The 23,905-nt window shown below is 34.2% G+C and overlaps 1 protein-coding gene across 1 annotated transcript in view; it reads right to left on the bottom strand.

Moving 5' to 3' along the window:
* klf12b (Kruppel like factor 12b) overlaps positions 1-23,905 on the bottom strand; it is a 91,802-nt gene that overhangs the window by 18,762 nt on the left and 49,135 nt on the right. Inside the window, exon 3 of the mRNA XM_072914541.1 lies at positions 20,712-20,847. Coding sequence (XP_072770642.1) covers positions 20,712-20,847 — 136 coding nt within the window. The remainder of the gene's footprint in view (positions 1-20,711; positions 20,848-23,905) is intronic.

Below are 23,905 nucleotides of genomic sequence, written 5' to 3' on the forward strand. Positions count from 1 at the left end.
GACTCCGTTTCACCAATCAAATAGTCACTGGTGACGTTTGACTCTGTGTCACCAATCAAATGCAGTCACTGGTGACGTTTGACTCCGTTTCACCAATCAAATACAGTCACTGGTGACGTTTGACTCCGTTTCACCAATCAAATACAGTCACTGGTGACGTTTGACTCCGTTTCACCAATCAAATACAGTCACTGGTGACGTTTGACTCTGTGTCACCAATCAAATGCAGTCACTGGTGACGTTTGACTCCGTTTCACCAATCAAATGCAGTCACTGGTGACGTTTGACTCAGTTTCACCAATCAAATGCAGTCACTGGTGACGTTTGACTCCGTTTCACCAATCAAATACAGTCACTGGTGACGTTTGACTCCGTTTCACCAATCAAATACAGTCACTGGTGACGTTTGACTCTGTGTCACCAATCAAATGCAGTCACTGGTGACGTTTGACTCCGTTTCACCAATCAAATACAGTCACTGGTGACGTTTGACTCCGTTTCACCAATCAAATACAGTCACTGGTGACGTTTGACTCCGTTTCACCAATCAAATAGTCACTGGTGACGTTTGACTCTGTGTCACCAATCAAATGCAGTCACTGGTGACGTTTGACTCCGTTTCACCAATCAAATACAGTCACTGGTGACGTTTGACTCCGTTTCACCAATCAAATACAGTCACTGGTGACGTTTGACTCCGTTTCACCAATCAAATGCAGTCACTGGTGACGTTTGACTCCGTTTCACCAATCAAATGCAGTCACTGGTGACGTTTGACTCCGTTTCACCAATCAAATACAGTCACTGGTGACGTTTGACTCCGTTTCACCAATCAAATACAGTCACTGGTGACGTTTGACTCCGTTTCACCAATCAAATGCAGTCACTCGTGACGTTTGACTCCGTTTCACCAATCAAATGCAGTCACTGGTGACGTTTGACTCCGTTTCACCAATCAAATACAGTCACTGGTGACGTTTGACTCCGTTTCACCAATCAAACAGAGCCAGGCGGTCACGTGATTAACTGCACATAAAGTTTCAGCGGCAACAAGCTTAAGTTTACATGAACTCAACGTCAAATTTGAGGAAGCACATGGCGGTAAGTAACGTTAGTAGATATTTTGGCTGTCACCGTAGGCTGATGTCAGCTTCCCTGCTATGAATCACTGTCAAATGTACATCGTGTGGGGACATTTATTAACGCACTGTAGCCTCATAGACAGACACACACACACACACATGCATAGAAACACCAATCAGAAGTGCACAGTGTGTTCCCAGGTGCAGCCCACACCTATCAGTTTATGGTTTGCGTAAAGGCTAACTTGTTATTTTCCTTTGTAATCTCTTTTAACTGAGCCTATGGTGCTGTTAAGTTATTGTGGCTCAATTTGCCCTAATTTTAATTTTAATTTTAATGTATTATTATTTAATATATATTATTGTTTTAGTTGCTTAGGAGATATTCCTGGCTCTGAATTTGCTCATTGCTATTTTTATGTTTTTGTGCATTATTTGTTGCCGTCATCATTAAACGAACAGGTTACTCATCAGTTACTCAGTACTTGAGTAATTTTTCCACAACATACTTTTTACTTTTACTCAAGTAAATAATTGGGTGACTACTCCTTACTTTTACTTGAGTAATAAATCTCTAAAGTAACAGTACTCTTACTTGAGTACAATTTCTGGCTACTCTACCCACCTCTGCGTGGGACCTGTAAGTTCCATCGTTTAGTTTTTCTTTGGCTAATATGCTAAAAGTTAAAGTTAAAGTAGCAATGCTTGTCACACACACACACACACACACACTAGGTGTGGTGAAATGTGTCCTCTGCATTTGACCCATCACCCTTGATCACCCCCTGGGAGGTGAGGGGAGCAGTGGGCAACAGCGGTGGCCACGCCCGGGAATACATTTTGGTGATTTAACCCCCAATTCCAACCCTTTGCATGCAATATGTGGCGTCTTTTAAGTTGCAAAGGTGGATAAAAGTACACAATATTGCAACAGGAGACAAACACAGCTCATTAGCATTAAAGCTACAGACACACAACATGGCGCGTTCTTAAAACACTTTGAAACGGCCTAAATTCCTGCATCAAGGTTAGACTTTAGGCAACAAAAACTACTCCAACATACGCCATCGCTGACTTAATTGAGCAATTGTACAGATAACATCTTAGTTCTTTATCAGTCAGTACAGAACACAGAGAGGAACATCTTATTAAAAAATAGCACAGATAAAAATCTACTCTGAACAAAATTACGCTTTCATAAAAACAAATATGAGCCAACAGCTAATAAATGAATGACGCCGCATTGTGTAAGGTTAAAAAGCAGCTTTGTTAGTAATGTAGCTGTCATCACTTGTCAGAATCACACACTCAAAGTCACTCATTGTCTTATTTGTGTGACGGCAAAATGAAAGAAAAAAGAAGAGGAAGTTCCTCTTTGACACATTTTTCACATTGTTGACCTCTCCTTTACTTCCTGTTTTCTCTCTCATACACACACACATATATATATATATATATATATATATATATATATATATATATATATATATATATATATATATATATATATATATATATATATATATATATATACATACATACATACATAAATACAGACATACATATACATACATACATTTATATATACATACATACATACATATATTTATATTTACATAAATATACATATTTGTATATATACATAAACATACATATATATATACATATACATATATACATACATACATATATTTATAGACATACATATATTTATATTTATATATATATATATACATATACTGTACATATATTTATGCATACATAAACATACATATACATATATATATACACGCATATATATATATATATATATATATATATATATGGACACATATATATATATATACATACATACATACATACATACATAAATACAGACATACATATACATACATACATACATTTATATATACATACATACATACATACATACATATATTTATATTTATATATACATAAATATACATATTTTTATATGTACATAAACATACATATATATATACATATACATATATACATACATATATTTATAGACATACATATATTTATATTTATATATATATATACATATACTGTACATATATTTATACATACATAAACATACATATACATATATATATACACGCATATATATATATATACGCACACATATATATGCGTGTATATATATATATAATACACACACACGCATATATATATATATGCATATATATATATATATATATATACAGTATACACACGCATATATATATATATATATATATATATATATATATATATATATATATATATATATATATATATATATATATGTATGTGTGGGAAAAAAATCACAAGACTATTTCATCTCTACAGGCCTGTTTCATGAGGGGGTACCCTCAATCATCAGGAGATTTTAATGGGAGCATTCGCATACCATGGTTTATATAGGGCACAGAGTGGGTGGGTACAGGCTGGCCTAGGGGCGTGGTGATTGGCTCATGTGTTACCTAGGAGGTGTTTCCGTCTATGGCGGCATGCTGTGACAATTTCGCTGCGCTTGTTGAGGGATGACAGGTCTGGACGGTAAATAATAAACAGTTTCTCTTTCAAGCATAGGTTGCATCTTTTATTACCACTATTGTAAGGTGTGCTGGATGCAAGAATTTGCCATGTTATTGAATATTCAACATTATTGTCTTTGAGGTCCCAAATGTGTTTGCTGAGTTCTGTGGTATTTCGCAGGTTTTTGTTCCTGAAAGAAGCCTTGTGATTGTTCCATCTGGTTTTGAATTCTCCCTCGGTTAATCCTACATATGTGTCGGATGTGTTAATGTCCTTGCGTATTACCTTAGATTGGTAGACAACTGATGTTTGTAAGCACCCCCCGTTGAGAGGGCAATCAGGTTTCTTTCGACAATTACATCCTTTGTTGGTTTTGTAGTCGTTCTGTCTGAGGGCCGACGGCTCATTTGCAATTGTTTTGTTGTGGTTTGAGATGATTTGTCGTATATTGTTCATGCAGCTGTAGCTCAATTTAATGTTGTTCTTGTTGAATACTTTTCTTAGGGTGTTGTCTTTGGGAAAGTGTTTGTCAATCAGATTGAGGAATTTGTGTCCAATGTTCGTTGAGACGTTTTTGCTGTATGGGGGGTTGTACCAGATGATGTCGTTCCGTTTTCTGTTCTTTTTTGGCTGGTTTCCTGGCGTGGGTTCATAGGTGAGGGTGAAATTGTATCCGCTTTCATCAAGGGCTTTTTGGTACGGGGGGGTTGCTTGGTCAAATTCAGCTTTGCTAGATGACAGCATCGATAGCCTTTTATTGATTCCACAAATTCCACAAATTCCTCAATCTGATTGACAAACACTTTCCCAAAGACAACATCCTAAGAAAAGTATTCAACAAGAACAACATTAAATTGAGCTACAGCTGCATGAACAATATACGACAAATCATCTCAAACCACAACAAAACAATTGCAAATGAGCCGTCGGCCCTCAGACAGAACGACTCCAAAACCAACAAAGGATGTAATTGTCGAAAGAAACCTGATTGCCCTCTCAACGGGGGGTGCTTACAAGCATCAGTTGTCTACCAATCTAAGGTAATACGCAAGGACATTAACACATCCGACACATATGTAGGATTAACCGAGGGAGAATTCAAAACCAGATGGAACAATCACAAGGCTTCTTTCAGGAACAAAAACCTGCGAAATACCACAGAACTCAGCAAACACATTTGGGACCTCAAAGACAATAATGTTGAATATTCAATAACATGGCAAATTCTTGCATCCAGCACACCTTACAATAGTGGTAATAAAAGATGCAACCTATGCTTGAAAGAGAAACTGTTTATTATTTACCGTCCAGACCTGTCATCCCTCAACAAGCGCAGCGAAATTGTCACAGCATGCCGCCATAGACGGAAACACCTCCTAGGTAACACATGAGCCAATCACCACGCCCCTAGGCCAGCCTGTACCCACCCACTCTGTGCCCTATATAAACCATGGTATGCGAATGCTCCCATTAAAATCTCCTGATGATTGAGGGTACCCCCCCTCATGAAACAGGCCTGTAGAGATGAAATAGTCTTGTGATTTTTTTCCCACACATACATATATTGCGCTCTACTACGGTATCGAGCACTATTTTTTGGATAACCTTATTAAGACATATATATATATATATATATATATATATATATATACACACACATATATATATATACACATAAATAGCCACACACACACACACACACACACACACACACACACATATATATATATATATATACACATAAATAGCCACACACACACACACACACACACACACACACACACACACACACACACACACACACACACACACACACACACACACACACACACACACACACACACACATATATATATATATACACATATAAATAGCCACACACACATATATATATATACACACACACACACACATGTAAATATATATATATATATATAGATATACGCATGTATATATATATATATACATATATACATATATATATATATATACATATATATATATATATACATATATATATATATATATACATATAAATATATATATATATATATATATATATATATACCCACACATATACACACACAAATTATATATATATATATATATATATATATATATATATATATATATATATATATACACACGTGTGTATCTATATATATATATATATATATATATATATATATATATATATATATATATATATATATATATATATATATATATATATATATATATATATATATATTTGTGTGTGTGTGTGGGTGGGTATATATATACACACACACACACACACACACACACACACACACACACACACACACACACACACACACACACACACACACACACACACACACACACACACACACACACACACACACACACACACACACACACACACACACACACAGAGAGCGAGTAAAGAAGGTGACCATAATACAGTATGTGTGTGTGTGTGTGTGTGTGTGTAGCAATATCAGCACAATAGCATATGTGTTGTTTTCCCAAAGTCCTGAAAGGAAACCGGGTCATACCAACAACTAACTTGTTTCAGCTCGGGTTCTCACGCTGAGTCTAATTGCGGCTTTATCGAGAAAACAGGAAAGGATCTGTGAAAGTGTGCCCCAGATTGGCCTCCCATCAGCCATTGTGGTACCTGTCAGGAGGATATGAGTGTGCTTACAAGTTGACTTTGTGGTCACAACACAACGCTGCCAGCAGACATGGAGGACTCTGACTCGGCAAAAGATCCTCTATCTGACATGAGTACTCTGCTGGTTTTTTTTTTTATTTTAGCATCTACTGCAAATTCGTGAGTCTTTACAGTTTTACAGTAAAAAACCTACCCAAAGATCCTCTATGTGACAATGGCTGCTGGTTGGGAATCACTGCTCTCTATGACGGAGCGCTATAAAGTCCCAAGGATCAAAGATCCTCAATATGACGGGAGCTTACTACTGCTTTTAAGGACCTACGACAAAAAAAATAAAAAATGGTACTCAAAGATCCTCTATTTGATAGGAGCGCTCTGCAGTTTCTTAGCACCTACAGCAAGAACGCTAGTCAAAGATTCTTGATATGACAGGAGCGCTCTGCTGTTTTTTTAAGCACCTACTGCAAAATGGATTGGCCAGTCGATTCTTAATGTGAAGGACTCCTCTCACTTTTTAGCCTCCTGCCCTCTGGCCGCCGCTACAGACCTGGACCAGCAGGCTAAGAGACCGTTTCTTTCACAGAGCAGTAACACTCTTGAACTCTCACCTTGTTAAAACACGTCAAACGCACTAATCTAGTCAAAGATCCTATATACGACAGGAGCACTCTGCTGTATTATTTTTTTTATCATTGCAAAAAATGTTACATCAAAGATCCTCTATGTGATAGGCTGTTTTTTTATGTGCCAAAGCGCATTGGTTGGTCAAGGACCTAGTTCTAGTCAAAGATCCTCTGTATGACAGGAGCCCACGGCTGGTTTTGGCGACTTACTACAAAAAGAGCCTACAAAGATGCTCTGTATGTTTCTTAGCAGCTACAGCAAAAATGCTAGTCAAAGATCATCTATACAACAGGAGCCATCTGCTGTTATTTTTAGCACCTACTGCAAAAATTCAAAGATTATTGAAATGACAGAAGCGCTCTGCTGTTTTCAAGCAACTAATGCAAAAATGCTGGTCAAAGATCTGCTATATGACAGCTGTGCTCTGCTGTTTTTTTTTTAGCCCCTAATGCAAAAACGCTAGTCAAAGATCCTCTATGTGACAGGAGGACACTTCTGGTTTTGGGGACCTACTACAAAAAGGTTCTACAAAGATCCTCTGTATGACAGGAGAGCTCTGCTGTTTTGTAGCACTAACAGCAAAAACCGCTAGTCAAAGATTGTCTGTACAACGGGAGCCATCTAATGTTTTTTAGCACATGCACTGCAAAAGCGGGTAAAATATCCTATATTTGACCGAAGCATTTCACTTTTTTTAGCACATTATGCAAAAGTGCAAGTCAAAGATTACTGAAATGACAGGAGCGCTCTGTACTTTAAGCAACAACTGCACAAATGCTAGTCAAAGATCCTTTATGTGACAGGAGCGCTGTGCTGTATTTTTTAGCTTCTAATGCAAAAACACTATTCAAATATCCTCTACTAGACAGGCGCTTTGTGCTGTTTTTAAGCAATTACTGCAAACCTGCGAGTCAAAGATCGTCTATATGACAAGAGCGCTGTGCTATTTTTCAGCACCTTAATGCTAGTCAAAGATTATTGATATGAAAGGAGCGCTCTGCTGGTTTCAAAGGACCTAGAGTCAAAATAGTGGTCACCGAATACAAAAATGCCAGTCAAAGATCCTAGTCAAAGTTCCTCTGTTTGACAGGAGGACACTTTTGGTTTAGGGGACCAACTACAAAGATATTCTGTTTGACAGGAGCGCCCTGCTGTTTTTTTTAAACACTAATTAGCTAAAACGCTAGTCAAAGATTGTCTATACAACAGTACGTATCTAATGTTTTTTAGAACCTACTGCAAGGACGTTGAATGTTTTTAAGCAATTACCGGGAAAAAAAATGGTAGTCAAAGATCCTCTATTGGACAGAAGCGCTCTGTTTTATGAGCAACTATTACAAAAATGCTAGTCAAAGATCCTCTATTTGACAGGAGCGCTTTGTTTCTTGAGCAATTACTGCAAAAAAAACGCTAGTCAAGATCCTCTATTTGACAGGCGCACTCTGTTTTTTGAGAAACTACTGCAAAAACTCTTGTCAAAGATCCTCTATTTGACAGGCGCGCACTGTTTTATGAGCAACTACTGCAAAAACGCTCGTCAAAGATCCTCTATTTGACAGGCACACTCTGTTTATTGAGCAACTACTGCAAAAACGCTTGTCAGAGATCCTCTATTTGACAGGTGCGCTCTGTTTTTTGAGAAACTACTGCAAAAACGCTTGTCAAAGATCCTCTATTTGACAGGCACGCACTGTTTTATGAGCAACTACTGCAAAAACGCTCGTCAAAGATCCTCTATTTGACAGGCGCGCACTGTTTTATGAGCAACTACTGCAAAAACGCTCGTCAAAGATCCTCTATTTGACAGGTGCGCACTGTTTTATGAGCAACTACTGCAAAAACGCTCGTCAAAGATGCTCTATTTGACAGGCACACTGTTTATTGAGCAACTACTGCAAAAACGCTTGTCAGAGATCCTCTATTTGACAGGTGCGCTCTGTTTTTTGAGCAACTACTGCAAAAACGCTTGTCAGAGATCCTCTATTTGACAGGCGTGCACTATTTTTTGAGAAACTCCTGCAAAAACGCTTGTCAAAGATCCTCTATTTGACAGGCGCGCACTGTTTTATGAGCAACTACTGCAAAAACGCTCGTCAAAGATGCTCTATTTGACAGGCGCGCTCTGTTTTTTGAGAAACTACTGCAAAAACGCTTGTCAAAGATCCTCTATTTGACAGGCGCGCACTGTTTTATGAGAAACTACTGCAAAAACGCTTGTCAAAGATCCTCTATTTGACAGGCGCGCACTGTTTTATGAACAACTACTGCAAAAACGCTCATCAAAGATCCTCTATTTGACAGGCACACTCTGTTTATTGAGCAACTACTGCAAAAACGCTTGTCAGAGATCCTCTATTTGACAGGTGCGCTCCGTTTTTTGAGAAACTACTGCAAAAACGCTTGTCAAAGATCCTCTATTTGACAGGCGCGCACTGTTTTATGAGCAACTACTGCAAAAACGCTCGTCAAAGATCCTCTATTTGACAGGCACACTCTGTTTATTGAGCAACTACTGCAAAAACGCTTGTCAGAGATCCTCTATTTGACAGGCGCGCACTGTTTTATGAGCAACTACTGCAAAAACGCTTGTCAAAGATCCTCTATTTGACAGGCGCGCACTGTTTTATGAGCAACTACTGCAAAAACGCTCGTCAAAGATGCTCTATTTGACAGGCACACTGTTTATTGAGCAACTACTGCAAAAACGCTTGTCAGAGATCCTCTATTTGACAGGTGCGCTCTGTTTTTTGAGCAACTACTGCAAAAACGCTTGTCAGAGATCCTCTATTTGACAGGCGTGCACTATTTTTTGAGAAACTCCTGCAAAAACGCTTGTCAAAGATCCTCTATTTGACAGGCGCGCACTGTTTTATGAGCAACTACTGCAAAAACGCTCGTCAAAGATGCTCTATTTGACAGGCGCGCTCTGTTTTTTGAGAAACTACTGCAAAAACGCTTGTCAAAGATCCTCTATTTGACAGGCGCGCACTGTTTTATGAGAAACTACTGCAAAAACGCTTGTCAAAGATCCTCTATTTGACAGGCGCGCACTGTTTTATGAACAACTACTGCAAAAACGCTCATCAAAGATCCTCTATTTGACAGGCACACTCTGTTTATTGAGCAACTACTGCAAAAACGCTTGTCAGAGATCCTCTATTTGACAGGTGCGCTCCGTTTTTTGAGAAACTACTGCAAAAACGCTTGTCAAAGATCCTCTATTTGACAGGCGCGCACTGTTTTATGAGCAACTACTGCAAAAACGCTCATCAAAGATCCTCTATTTGACAGGCACACTCTGTTTATTGAGCAACTACTGCAAAAACGCTTGTCAGAGATCCTCTATTTGACAGGCGCGCACTGTTTTATGAGCAACTACTGCAAAAACGCTTGTCAAAGATCCTCTATTTGACAGGCGCGCTCTGTTTTATGAGCAACTACTGCAAAAACGCTCATCAAAGATCCTCTATTTGACAGGCGCGCACTGTTTTATGAGCAACTACTGCAAAAACGCTCGTCCAAGATGCTCTATTTGACAGGCGCGCACTGTTTTTTGAGAAACTACTGCAAAAACGCAATAAAGTGCTATTCGCGGTTTACATGTGCACTTGGCCAATGTAATAGATGCATGTAGCACACACACAACAAATTACATGGTAGAGGGAGACAGAAGGACACAAACGTTGGCATAGCGTTGCGAGCTAGCGTGCCAGCCCCAATTTAGCAGTGACGTCACTCTCGGTTAGCCTATTTGCTGAAGACTGGTCGTTGGCAGAGATACTCAATTTAAGATGTGTAGCAAAGCCTGCTTCATCTGTGAAGTCCCTCTCGCGGACTCTGCACTGGCTGTGTGCTAGCATGCTGTTTACACATAACATGAATACTTTCCTGACAGTCAGACTAAATAAGAAAGGTACGGGCTGCATGAAGTTGAGTCTGGGCAGGCTGCTGCTCTTTAACCTTTACATCCAACACAGAAGTTGAGGCTGCTGCTCTTTAACCTTTACATCCAACACAGAAGTTGAGGCTGCTGCTCTTTAACCTTTACATCCAACACAGAAGTTGAGGCTGCTGCTCTTTCACCTTTACATCCAACACAGAAGTTGAGGCTGCTGCTCTTTAACCTTTACATCCAACACAGAAGTTGAGGCTGCTGCTCTCTAACCTTTACATCCAACAGCCAAAGAAGCTCCTCTGTTGCTGATTTCCTGCTGGTGATTAAGAAACTATCCTCCACTGTATATATATATATATATATATATATATATATATATATATATATATATATATATATATATATATATATATATATATATATACATACATATATATTTTATTATATATATATATATATATATATACATACATACATATATATTTTATTATATATATATATATATATATATATATATATATATATATACATACATATATATTTTATTATATATATATATATATATATATATATATACATACATATATATTTTATTATATATATATATATATATATATATATATATATATATATATATATATATATAATAAAATATATATGTATGTATATATATATATATATATATATATATATATATATAATAAAATATATATGTATGTATATATATATATATATATATATAATAAAATATATATGTATGTATATATATATATATATATATATATATATATATATATATATAATAAAATATATATGTATGTATATATATATATATATATATATATATAATAAAATATATATGTATATATATATATATATATATATATATATATATATATATATATATATATATATAATAAAATATATATGTATGTATATATATATATATATATATATATATATATATATATATATAATAAAATATATATGTATGTATATATATATATATATATATATAATAAAATATATATGTATGTATATATATATATATATATATATATATATATATATATATATATATATATATATAATAAAATATATATGTATGTATATATATATATATATATATATATATATATATATATATATGCACAGGGGCATTTTTACCAGTATGTTACATGGCCTTTTAAACATTTAATTAAGGCCAAGATCCAAATAACACCATGAAAATATTGCCAAATTATTGTACTTTAATGTATTTATTTTGTAGTTCAACTTTAGCCTTGATTACACTTTCGTGCTTGTGACTCAACCCACACATTTTTTTGAATACTATATGTATATAAAAAAATATATATATAATTTTTTTTATATACATATATATATATATATATATATATATATATATATATTAATGTATTTAAGTGTATGTGACTTAAAAAATGTGAACAGCTAAAATGCAGCATAAAAAAATTATGTATTTATTAGTAGGGATGTCCGATAATGGCTTTTATCCGATATTCCGATATTGTCCAACTCTTAATTACCGATACCGATATCAACCGATACCGATATATACAGTGGTGGAATTAACACATTATTATGCCTAATTTGGACAACCAGGTATGGTGAAGATAAGGTCCTTTTTTTTTTAAAATTAATAAAATAAAATAAGTAAAACAATTTAAAAACAGTTACATAGAAACTAGTAATGAATGAAAACTAGTAAAATTGACAGGAGCGATCTGTTGTTTTTTTGAGCAACCATTACAAAAACGCTAGTGATAGATCCTCTATTAGACAGGAGCAATCTGGTTGTTTTTTTTAAGCAACTAATAGAAAAACGCTAGTTAAAGATCCTCTATTTGACAGGCATGCTCTGTTTGTTGAGCAACTACTACAAAAACGCTAGTCAAAGATCCTCTATTTGACAGGAGCGCTCTTTTTTTCAGCAACTACTGCAAAAACTGTAGTCAAAGAGCCTCTATTTGACAGGAGCGATCTGTTGTTTTTTTTAAGCAACAAATACAAAAACTGTAGTCAAAGATCCTCTATTTGACAGGCATGCTCTGTTTATTGAGCAACTACTGCAAAAACTGCTCTCTAACCTTTACATCCAACACAGAAGTTGAGGCTGCTGCTCTTTAACCTTTACATCCAACACAGAAGTTGAGGCTGCTGCTCTTTAACCTTTACATCCAACACAGAAGTTGAGGCTGCTGCTCTTTAACCTTTACATCCAACAGCCAAAGAAGCTCCTCTGTTGCTGATTTCCTGCTGGTGATTAAGAAACTATCCTCCACTGTATATATATATATATATATATATATATATATATTAATAAAAGGCTATCGATGCTGTCATCTAGCAAAGCTGAATTTGACCAAGCAACCCCCCCACGCCAGGAAACCAACCGAAAAAGAACAGAAAACGAAACGACATCATCTGGTACAACCCCCCATACAGCAAAAACGTCTCAACTAACATTGGACACAAATTCCTCAATCTGATTGACAAACACTTTCCCAAAGACAACACCCTAAGAAAAGCATTCAACAAGAACAACATTAAATTGAGCTACAGCTGCATGAACAATATACAACAAATCATCTCAAACCACAACAAAACAATTGCAAATGAGCCGTCGGCCCTCAGACAGAGCGACTCCAAAACCAACAAAGGCTGTAACTGTCGAAAGAAACCTGATTGCCCTCTCAACGGGGGGTGCTTACAAACATCAGTTGTCTACCAATCTAAGGTAACACGCAAGGACATTAACACATCCGACACATATGTAGGATTAACCGAGGGAGAATTCAAAACCAGATGGAACAATCACAAGGCTTCTTTCAGGAACAAAAACCTGCGGAATACCACAGAACTCAGCAAACACATTTGGGACCTCAAAGACAATAATGTTGAATATTCAATAACATGGCAAATTCTTGCATCCAGCACACCTTACAATAGTGGTAATAAAAGATGCAACCTATGCTTGAAAGAGAAACTGTTTATTATCTACCGTCCAGACCTGTCATCCCTCAACAAGCGCAGCGAAATTGTAACAGCATGCCGCCACAGATGGAAACACCTCCTAGGTAACACATGAGCCAATCACCACGCCCCTAGGCCAGCCTGTACCCACCCACTCTGTGCCCTATATAAACCATGGTATGTGAATGCTCCCATTAAAATCTCCTGATGATTGAGGGAACCCCTCATGAAACAGGCCTGTAGAGATGAAATAGTCTTGTGATTTTTTTTCCCACACATACATATATTGCGCTCTACTACGGTATCGAGCACTATTTTTTGGATAACCTTATTAAGACATATATATATATATATATATATATATATATATATATATATATGCACAGGGGCATTTTTACCAGTATGTTACATGGCCTTTTAAACATTTAATTAAGGCCAGGATCCAAATAACACCATGAAAATATTGCCAAATTATTGTACTTTAATGTATTTATTTTATGGTTCAACTTTAGCCTTGATTACACTTTCGTGCTTGTGACTCAACCCACACATTTTTTTTTAAAACTATATGTATATATATAAAAAAAATTATAACATTTTTTTTATATATATATTAATGTATTTAAGTGTATGTGACTTAAAAAATGTGAACAGCTAAAATGTACATAAAAAATTATGTATTTATTAGTAGGGATGTCCGATAATGGCTTTTATCCGATATTCCGATATTGTCCAACTCTTAATTACCGATACCGATATCAACCGATACCGATATATACAGTCGTGGAATTAACACATTATTATGCCTAAATTGGACAACCAGGTATGGTGAAGACAAGGTACTTTTCTTTTTTTTAATTAATAAAATAAAATAACAAATAAATTAAAAAAAAATTCTTGGATTAAAAAAAAAGTAAAACAATTTTAAAAACAGTTACATAGAAACTAGTAATGAATGAAAACGAGTAAAATGAAGTGTTAAAGGTTAGTACTATTAGTGGAGCAGCAGCACGCACAATCATGTGTGCTTACGGACTGTATCCCTTGCAGACTGTATTGATATATATTGATATATAATGTAGGAACCACAATATTAATAACAGAAAGAAACAACCCTTTTGTGTGAATGAGTGTAAATGGGGGAGGAAGGTTTTTTGGGGTTGGTGCACTAATTGTAAGTGTATCTTGTGTTTTTTATGTTGATTTAAAAATAAAAAATAAAATAAAAAATACCGATACCGATGATAAAAAAAAAACCTGATACCGATAATTTCCGATATTACATTTTAAAGCATTTATCGGCCAATAATATCGGACATTTCTATTTATTAGTTATTTTTTCAACTTTAGCCATGATTGAGATTTTAGGGCTCAGGTAGCATTCGACTTAATAAGCCCATAAAATATGCATTTTTATTTTATGCTCACATATTCATTTAGTTATGCCTTTAGTGTGCCTCTAAAAAAAAGAATGTGACTTATTTTATTATTATTTTTTATCCAATAAAACCGCTAAAATTCAAATAGTTTATTATTTTATATTTCTGTATTTATGTTTTGTTCAACTTTAATGTTGATTGAACTTTTAAGGCCAGGGTAGATGGTGACTTAATAAACCCCTAAAATTTGCATCAATATTTTGTATTTAATTTTACATTTTGTGTGCCTTTATACGGAGCCCCTTAAGGGACATGGGGGAAAAAAATGGTTAATAATTTTTAAAGAAACTTTCTCGTGCGCATGAGAAATTTTTATAAAGTTATAAAAAAATAAATAAAATGTTTCAAACATGTTTTTTAGACATGTATCTACATGTCTAAAAAAAATAAAATAATTATATTTTCATTTTATTCATTTTTTTATAACTTTATAAAAAGTTTCTCGTGCGCACGAGAAAGTTTCTTTAAAAAAAAAAAATTATTAACCATTTTTTTTGAAAATATATATATATATATTTTTTTAGACATGTATCTCGTGCGCACGAGAAACTTTCTCGTGCGCATGAGATACATGTCTAAAAAAAAATAAAAAAATTATATTTTAATTTTATTTATTTTTTTATAACTTTATAAAAAGTTTCTCGTGCGCACGAGAAAGTTTCTTTAAAACAAAAAAATTATTAACCATTTTTTTTGAAAATATATATATATATTTTTTTTTTTAGACATGTATCTCATGCGCACGAGAAACTTTCTCGTGCGCACGAGATACATGTCTAAAAAAAAAAAAAAATTATATTTTCATTTTATTTATTTTTTTATAACTTTATAAAAAGTTTCTCGTGCGCACGAGAAAGTTTCTTTAAAAAAAAAAATTATTAACCTTTTTTTTTGAAAATATATATATATATATTTTTTTTAGACATGTATCTCGTGTGCACGAGAAAGTTTCTCGTGCGCACGAGATACATGTCTAAAAAAAAATAAAAATAAAAATATTTTCATTTTATTTATTTTTTTATAACTTTATAAAAAGTTTCTCGTGCGCATGAGAAAGTTTCTTTAAAAAAAAAAATTAACCATTTTTTTTGAAAATATAATTATTATTTTTTTTAGACATGTATCTCGTGCGCACGAGAACGTTTCTCGTGCGCACGAGATACATGTCTAAAAAAATAAATAAATTATATTTTCATTTTATTTATTTTTTTATAACTTTATAAAAAGTTTCTCGTGCGCACAAGAAAGTTTCTTTAAAAAAAAAAAAATTATTAACCATTTTTTTCCCCCATGTTCCTTAAGGGGCTCCGTATAAAGGCACACAAAATGTATAATTAAATACAAAATATTGATGCAAATTTTAAGGATTTATTAAGTCACCATCTACCCTGGCCTTAAAAGTTCAATCAACATTAAAGTTGAACAAAACATAAATACAGAAATATAAAATAATAAACGATTTGAATTTTAGCGGTTTCATTGGATAAAAAAAAAGAAAAAAAGTCACATTCTTTTTTTTAGAGACACACTAAAGGCATAACTAAATGAATATGTGAGCATAAAATAAAAATGCATATTTTATGGGCTTATTAAGTCGAATGCTACCTGAGCCCTAAAATCTCAATCATGGCTAAAGTTGAAAAAATAACTAATGAATAGAGATGCATTTATCGGCCGATAATATCGGCATGCCGATATCGGTTGATAAATGCTTTAAAATTTAATATCGGAAATTATCAGTATCGTTTTTTTTTTTATCATCGGTATCGGTATTTTTTTATTTTATTTGTATTTTTAAATCAACATAACAAACCCCCATGTCCCTTTAGGGGCTCCGTACCTTTAAAAAGTTACCCAAAAAAATTCTGAATAAAACCACAAAAATGTGCTTTTTTTTTTTTTTATTTATATTTCAAACATATTTATTTTTGATTTTATTTAATTTAAGCCTTGATTTTGTTTAGTTTTTTTCCTGTTGTGTTTGGCAGTTATGCTATACATACATGACTGAACTTTTTAAAGCCAGGGTAGCGTGTGACTTAAACCACTCAAATTTGCATTGTTATTTATTTTTCTATGTATTTAATTTATTTTATTTGTGTGTGCCTCAAAAAACATTGTGACTTAAACTTTAAAATCTCAATAAAACCACAAAAATGTGCACTAATATTGTTTTATTTTTCTTGTTTTCCCAACTTTAGCCTTGATTACACTTTCGTGCTTGTGACTCAACCCACACATGTTTTTTAATACTATATGTACATAAAAAAAATAAAAAATTATATAACATTTTTTATATATATATACTAATGTATTTAAGTGTATGCGACTTAAAAATGCGAACAGCTGAAATGTACATAAAAATGTATGTATTTATTAGTTATTTTTTCAACTTTAGCCATGATTGAGATTTTAGGGCTCAGGTAGCATTCGACTTAATAAGCCCATAAAATATGCATTTTTATTTTATGCTCACATATTCATTTAGTTATGCCTTCAGTGTGTCTCTAAAAAAAGAATGTGACTTTTTTTTATTTTTTTTATCCAATAAAACCGCTAAAATTCAAATCGTTTATTATTTTATATTTCTGTATTTATATTTTGTTCAACTTTAATGTTGATTGAACTTTTAAGGCCAGGGTAGATGGTGACTTAATAAACCCTTAATATTTGCATCAATATTTTGTATTTAATTATCCATTTTGTGTGCCTTTATACGGAGCTCCTAAAGGGACATGGGGGAAAAAAATGGTTAATAATTTTTTTTTTTTTTTTTTTTTAAAGAAACTTTCTCGTGCGCACGAGGAACTTTTTATAAAGTTTTAAAAAATTAATAAAATAAAAATATAATTTTTTTTTTTTTTTTTAGACATGTATCTCGTGCGCACGAGATACATGTCTAAAAAAAATATATATATTATAAAAAAATGTTTCCCCCCATGTCCCTTTAGGGGCTCCGTACCTTTAAAAAGAGACTTTCTCGTGCGCACGAGAAACTTTTTATAAAGTTATAAAAAATTAATAAAATAAAAATATTTTTTATTTATTTATTTTTTTTAGACAAAATCAAGGCTTAAATTAAATAAAATCAAAAATAAATATGTTTGAAATATAAAGTAAAAAAAAAAAAAAAGCTAATTTTTGTGGTTTTATTCAGAAAGGGACATGGGGGAAAAAAAATGTTTATAATGTATATATTTTTTTTTAGACATGTATCTCGTGCGCACGAGAAACTTTCTCGTGCGCACGAGAAAGTCTCTTTTTAAAGGTACGGGGCCCCTAAAGGGACATGGGGGGGAAAAAAAATTATAGTATTTTTTTTTTTTTTTAGACATGTATCTCGTGCGCATGAGATACATGTCTAAAAAAAAAAAAAAAAAAAATTATATTTTGATTTTATTAATTTTTTATAACTTTATAAAAAGTTTCTCGTGCGCACGAGAAAGTCTCTTTTTAAAGGTACGGAGCCCCTAAAGGGACATGGGGGGAAAAAACATTTTATAATATTTTTTTTTTTTTTAGACATGTATCTCGTGCGCACGAGATACATGTCTAAAAAAAAAAAAAAAAATATTATATTTTTATTTTATTAATTTTTTATAACTTTATAAAAAGTTTCTCGTGCGCACGAGAAAGTCTCTTTTTATAAAGTTATAAAAAATTAATAAAATAAAAATATTTTTTATTTATTTTTTTTTAGACATGTATCCCGTGCGCACGAGAAACATTTTATAAAGTTATAAAAAATTAATAAAATAAAAATAAAATTTTTTTTTTTTTTTTTTTAGACATGTATCTCGTGCGCACGAGATACATGTCTAAAAAAAAAAAAAATATTATAATTTTTTTTTCCCCCCATGTCCCTTTAGGGGCCCCGTACCTTTAAAAAGAGACTTTCTCGTGCGCACGAGAAACTTTTTATAAAGTTATAAAAAATTAATAAAATAAAAATATTTTTATTTTTATTTTTTTTTAGACATGTATCTCGTGCGCACGAGAAAGTTTCTCGCATGAGAAAGTTTCTCGTGCGCACGAGATACATGTCTAAAAAAAAAAAAAAATTTTAAATTTTTTTTCCCCCCATGTCCCTTTAGGGGCTCCGTACCTTTAAAAAGATACTTTCTCATGCACACGAGAAACTTTTTATAAAGTTATAAAAAATTAATAAAATAAAAATATTTTTTAAATATTTTTTTTAGACATGTATCTCGTGCGCACGAGATACATGTCTAAAAAAAAAATAAAAAATTATAAAAACAATTTTCCCCCATGTCCCTTTAGGGGCTCCGTACCTTTAAAAAGATACTTTCTCGTGCGCACGAGAAACTTTTTATAAAGTTATAAAAAATTAATAAAATAAAATAAAATTATTTTTTCTTTTTTTAGACATGTATCTCGTGCGCACAAGATACATGTCTAAAAAAAAAAAAAAAATTATAAAATGTTTTTCCCCCCCATGTCCCTTTAGGGGCTCCGTACCTTTAAAAAGAGACTTTCTTGTGCGCACGAGAAACTTTTTATAAAGTTATAAAAAATTAATAAAATAAAAATATTTTTTTATTTTTTTTTAGACATGTATCTCGTGCGCACGAGATACATGTCTAAAAAAAAAATAAAAAATTATAAAAACAATTTTCCCCCATGTCCCTTTAGGGGCTCCGTACCTTTAAAAAGATACTTTCTCGTGCGCACGATAAACTTTTTATAAAGTCATAAAAAATTAATAAAATAAAAATATTTTTTTTTTATTTTTTTTTTAGACATGTATCTCGTGCGCACAAGATACATGTCTAAAAAAAAACAAAAAAATTATAAAATGTTTTTTCCCCCCATGTCCTTTTAGGGGCTCCGTACCTTTAAAAAGATACTTTCTTGTGCGCACGAGAAACTTTTTATAAAGTTATAAAAAATTTATAAAATAAAAATATTCTTTTTTTTAAATTTTTTTTTAGACATGTATCTCGTGCGCACGAGATACATGTCTAAAAAAAAAAAAAATATTATAAACATTTTTTTTCCCCCATGTTTCTTTCTGAATAAAACCACAAAAATGTGGTTTTTTTTTTTTACTTTAAATTTCAAGCATATTTATTTTTGATTTTATTTAATTCAAGCCTTGATTTTGTTTAGTTTTTTCCTGTTGCGTTGGGCAGTTGTGCTATACATACATGACTGATTTTTTTAAAGCCAGGGTAGCGTGTGACTTAAACCACTCAAATTTGCATTCATTTATTTTATTTGTGTGTGCCTCAAAAAACATTGTGACTTAAACATTAAAATCCCAATAAAACCATTAAAATTTGCATTAATATTGTTTTATTTTTCTTGTTTTTCCAGCTTTAGCCTTAATGGAATTTTTTAAAACTGTGGTAGTGTGCAACTTTAAAAAGTAGTGAAACTATCCCAACCAATAATAACAGCATGGAGCCAGCAAGAAGACACTTAAGTTGGAGTAAAAGAGCGTGCATACTCACTCTTGCACGGCGCGGGCTATAGACAGTGCGGTGGAGCCGGTCTCGTTGACGCTGTCCAAGGTCACGTTGGGAAGGTCGTCGTCGTCGCTGTCGCTTTTTATCTGCCGTGGCGACAGGCCGTTGTGCTCCATGTGCGCTGTGGAGGACGGCGGACAAAGCGGTGAAGACACACAATGCTGTGGGGTGGCACTAAAAACAACTGATATAATAGATAGCCAGAATATTAGGAACATTTCCCAGCATGACGTCTTGATGAATTGTCCCATTTGGAGTGTGAGCGTGCATCTGCTCCAGCATTAAAATCATATCCAGGCTTGTGACTCAAACACTTTCTAATGCAAGGACGACTGAGAAAGCAAGAGTGTGCTAATTAGGCACAATGCTATGTTATGTTCCATTTAGTCATACCAAAGACTATAAAAATGAGAGCCATTACCTCCCTGCTTGGCACTCAGCAGCAAGGGTTGGAATTGGGGGTTAAATCACCAAAATGATATCCGAGCGTGGCCACTGCTGCTGCTCACTGCTCCCCTCACCTCTCAGGGATTGGAACACTACAAAAACGCTAGTCAAAGATCCTCTATTTGACAGGAGCACTCTGTGTTTTTTTTTTAGCAACTACTACATAAACGCTAGTCATAGATCCTCTATTTGACAGGAGCACGCTGTTTTTTTTTAGCAACTACTGCAAAAAACTGTAGTCAAAGATCCTTTATTTGACAGGAGCGGTCCGTTGTTTTTTTGAGCAACTACTACAAAAACCCTAGTGAAAGATCCTCTATTTGACAGGAGCGCTCTGTTTTTTGAGCAACTACTGCAACAACGCTAGTCAAAGATCCTCTATTTGACAGGCGCGCTCTGTTTATTGAGCAACTACTGCAACAACGCGAGTCAAAGATCCTCTATTTGACAGGCGCGCTCTGTTTATTGAGCAACTACTGCAAAAACTGTAGTCAAAGATCCTCTATTTGACAGGAGTGCTCTGTTTTTTGAGCAACTACTGCAACAACGCGAGTCAAAGATCCTCTATTTGACAGGAGCGCTCCGTTTTTTGAGAAACTACTGCAAAAACGCTCGTCAAAGATCCTCTATTTGACAGGAGCAATCTGTTGTCTTTTGGAGCAACTACTACAAAAACGCTTTTCATAGATCTTCTATTTGACAGGAGCGCTCTGTTTTTTGAGCAACTACTGCAAAAACTGTAGTAAAATATCCTCTATTTGACAGGAGCGATCTGTTTTTTTTTTAAAGCAACTAATACAAAAACACAGTCAAAGATCCTCTATATGACAGGCATGCTCTGTTTTTTGAGCAACTACTGCAACAACGCGAGTCAAAGATCCTCTATTTGATAGGCGCGCTCTGTTTATTGTGCAACTACTGCAAAAACGCTAGTCAAAGATCCTCTATTTGACAGGCGCGCTCCGTTTTTTGGGAAACTACTGCAAAAACGCTTGTCAAAGATCCTCTATTTGACAGGACCAATCTGTTTTTGTTTTTTTAAAGCAACTAATACAAAAACGCTAGTCAAAGATCCTCTATTTGACAGGCGTGCTCTGTTTTTTCAGCAACTACTGCAACAACGCGAGTCAAAGATCCTCTATTTGACAGGCGCGCTCTGTTTATTGTGCAACTACTGCAAAAACGCTAGTCAAAGATCCTCTATTTGACAGGAGCGCTCTGTTTTTTGAGCAACTACTGCAAAAACTGTAGTCAAACATCCTCTATTTGACAGGAGCGATCTGTTTTTTTTTTTTAAGCAACTAATACAAAAAAACGCTAGTCAAAGATCCTCTATTTGACAGGCATGCTCTGTTTTTTGAGCAACTACTGCAACAACGCGAGTCAAAGATCCTCTATTTGACAGGCGCGCTATATTTATTGAGCAACTACTTCAAAAACGCTAGTCAAAGATCCTCTATTTGACAGGCGCGCTCCGTTTTTTGAGAAACTACTGCAAAAACACTTTTCAAAGACCCTCTATTTGACAGGAGCAATTTGTTGTTTCTTTGAGCAACTACTACAAAAACATTATTCATAGATCTTCTATTTGACAGGAGTGCTCTGTTTTTTGAGCAACTACTGCAAAAACGCTAGTCAAAGATCCTCTATTTGACAGGAGTGCTCTGTTTGTTGAGCAACTACTACAAAAACACTAGTCAAAGATCCTCTATTTGACAGGCATGCTCTGTTTTTTGAGCAACTACTGCAACGACGCTAGACAAAGATCCTCTATTTGACAGGCGCGCTCTGTTTATTGAGCAACTACTGCAACAACGCGAGTCAAAGATCCTCTATTTGACAGGCGCGCTCTGTTTATTGAGCAACTACTGCAAAAACTGTAGTCAAACATCCTCTATTTGACAGGCGCGCTCCGTTTTTTGGGAAACTACTGCAAAAACGCTTGTCAAAGATCCTCTATTTGACAGGACCAATCTGTTTTTGTTTTTTTAAAGCAACTAATACAAAAACGCTAGTCAAAGATCCTCTATTTGACAGGCGTGCTCTGTTTTTTCAGCAACTACTGCAACAACGCGAGTCAAAGATCCTCTATTTGACAGGCGCGCTCTGTTTATTGAGCAACTACTGCAAAAACGCTAGTCAAAGATTCTCTATTTGACAGGCGCGCTCTGTTTTTTGAGCAACTACTGCAAAAACTGTAGTCAAATATCCTCTATTTGACAGGAGCAATCTGTTTTTTTTTTTAAAGCAACTAATACAAAAACGCTAGTCAAAGATCCTCTATTTGACAGGCATGCTCTGTTTATTGAGCAACTACTGCAAAAACGCTCGTCAAAGATCCTCTATTTGACAGGCGCGCTCTGTTTATTGAGCAACTACTGCAAAAACGCTAGTCAAAGATCCTCTATTTGACAGGCGCTCTCCGTTTTTTGGGAAACTACTGCAAAAACGCTTGTCAAAGACCCTCTATTTGACAGGAGCAATCTGTTGTCTTTTGGAGCAACTACTACAAAAACGCTATTCGTAGATCTTCTATTTGACAGGAGCGCTCTGTTTTTTGAGCAACTACTGCAAAAACTGTAGTAAAATATCCTCTATTTGACAGGAGCTATCTGTTTTTTTTTTTTTAAAGCAACTACTACAAAAACGCTAGTCAAAGATCCTCTTTTTGACAGGCATGCTTGGTTTATTGAGCAACTACTGCAAAAACCCTAGTCAAAGATCCTCTATTT

The sequence above is a fragment of the Nerophis lumbriciformis genome, linkage group LG13 (assembly GCF_033978685.3).
Source record: "Nerophis lumbriciformis linkage group LG13, RoL_Nlum_v2.1, whole genome shotgun sequence".
Lineage (NCBI taxonomy): Eukaryota > Metazoa > Chordata > Actinopteri > Syngnathiformes > Syngnathidae > Nerophis > Nerophis lumbriciformis.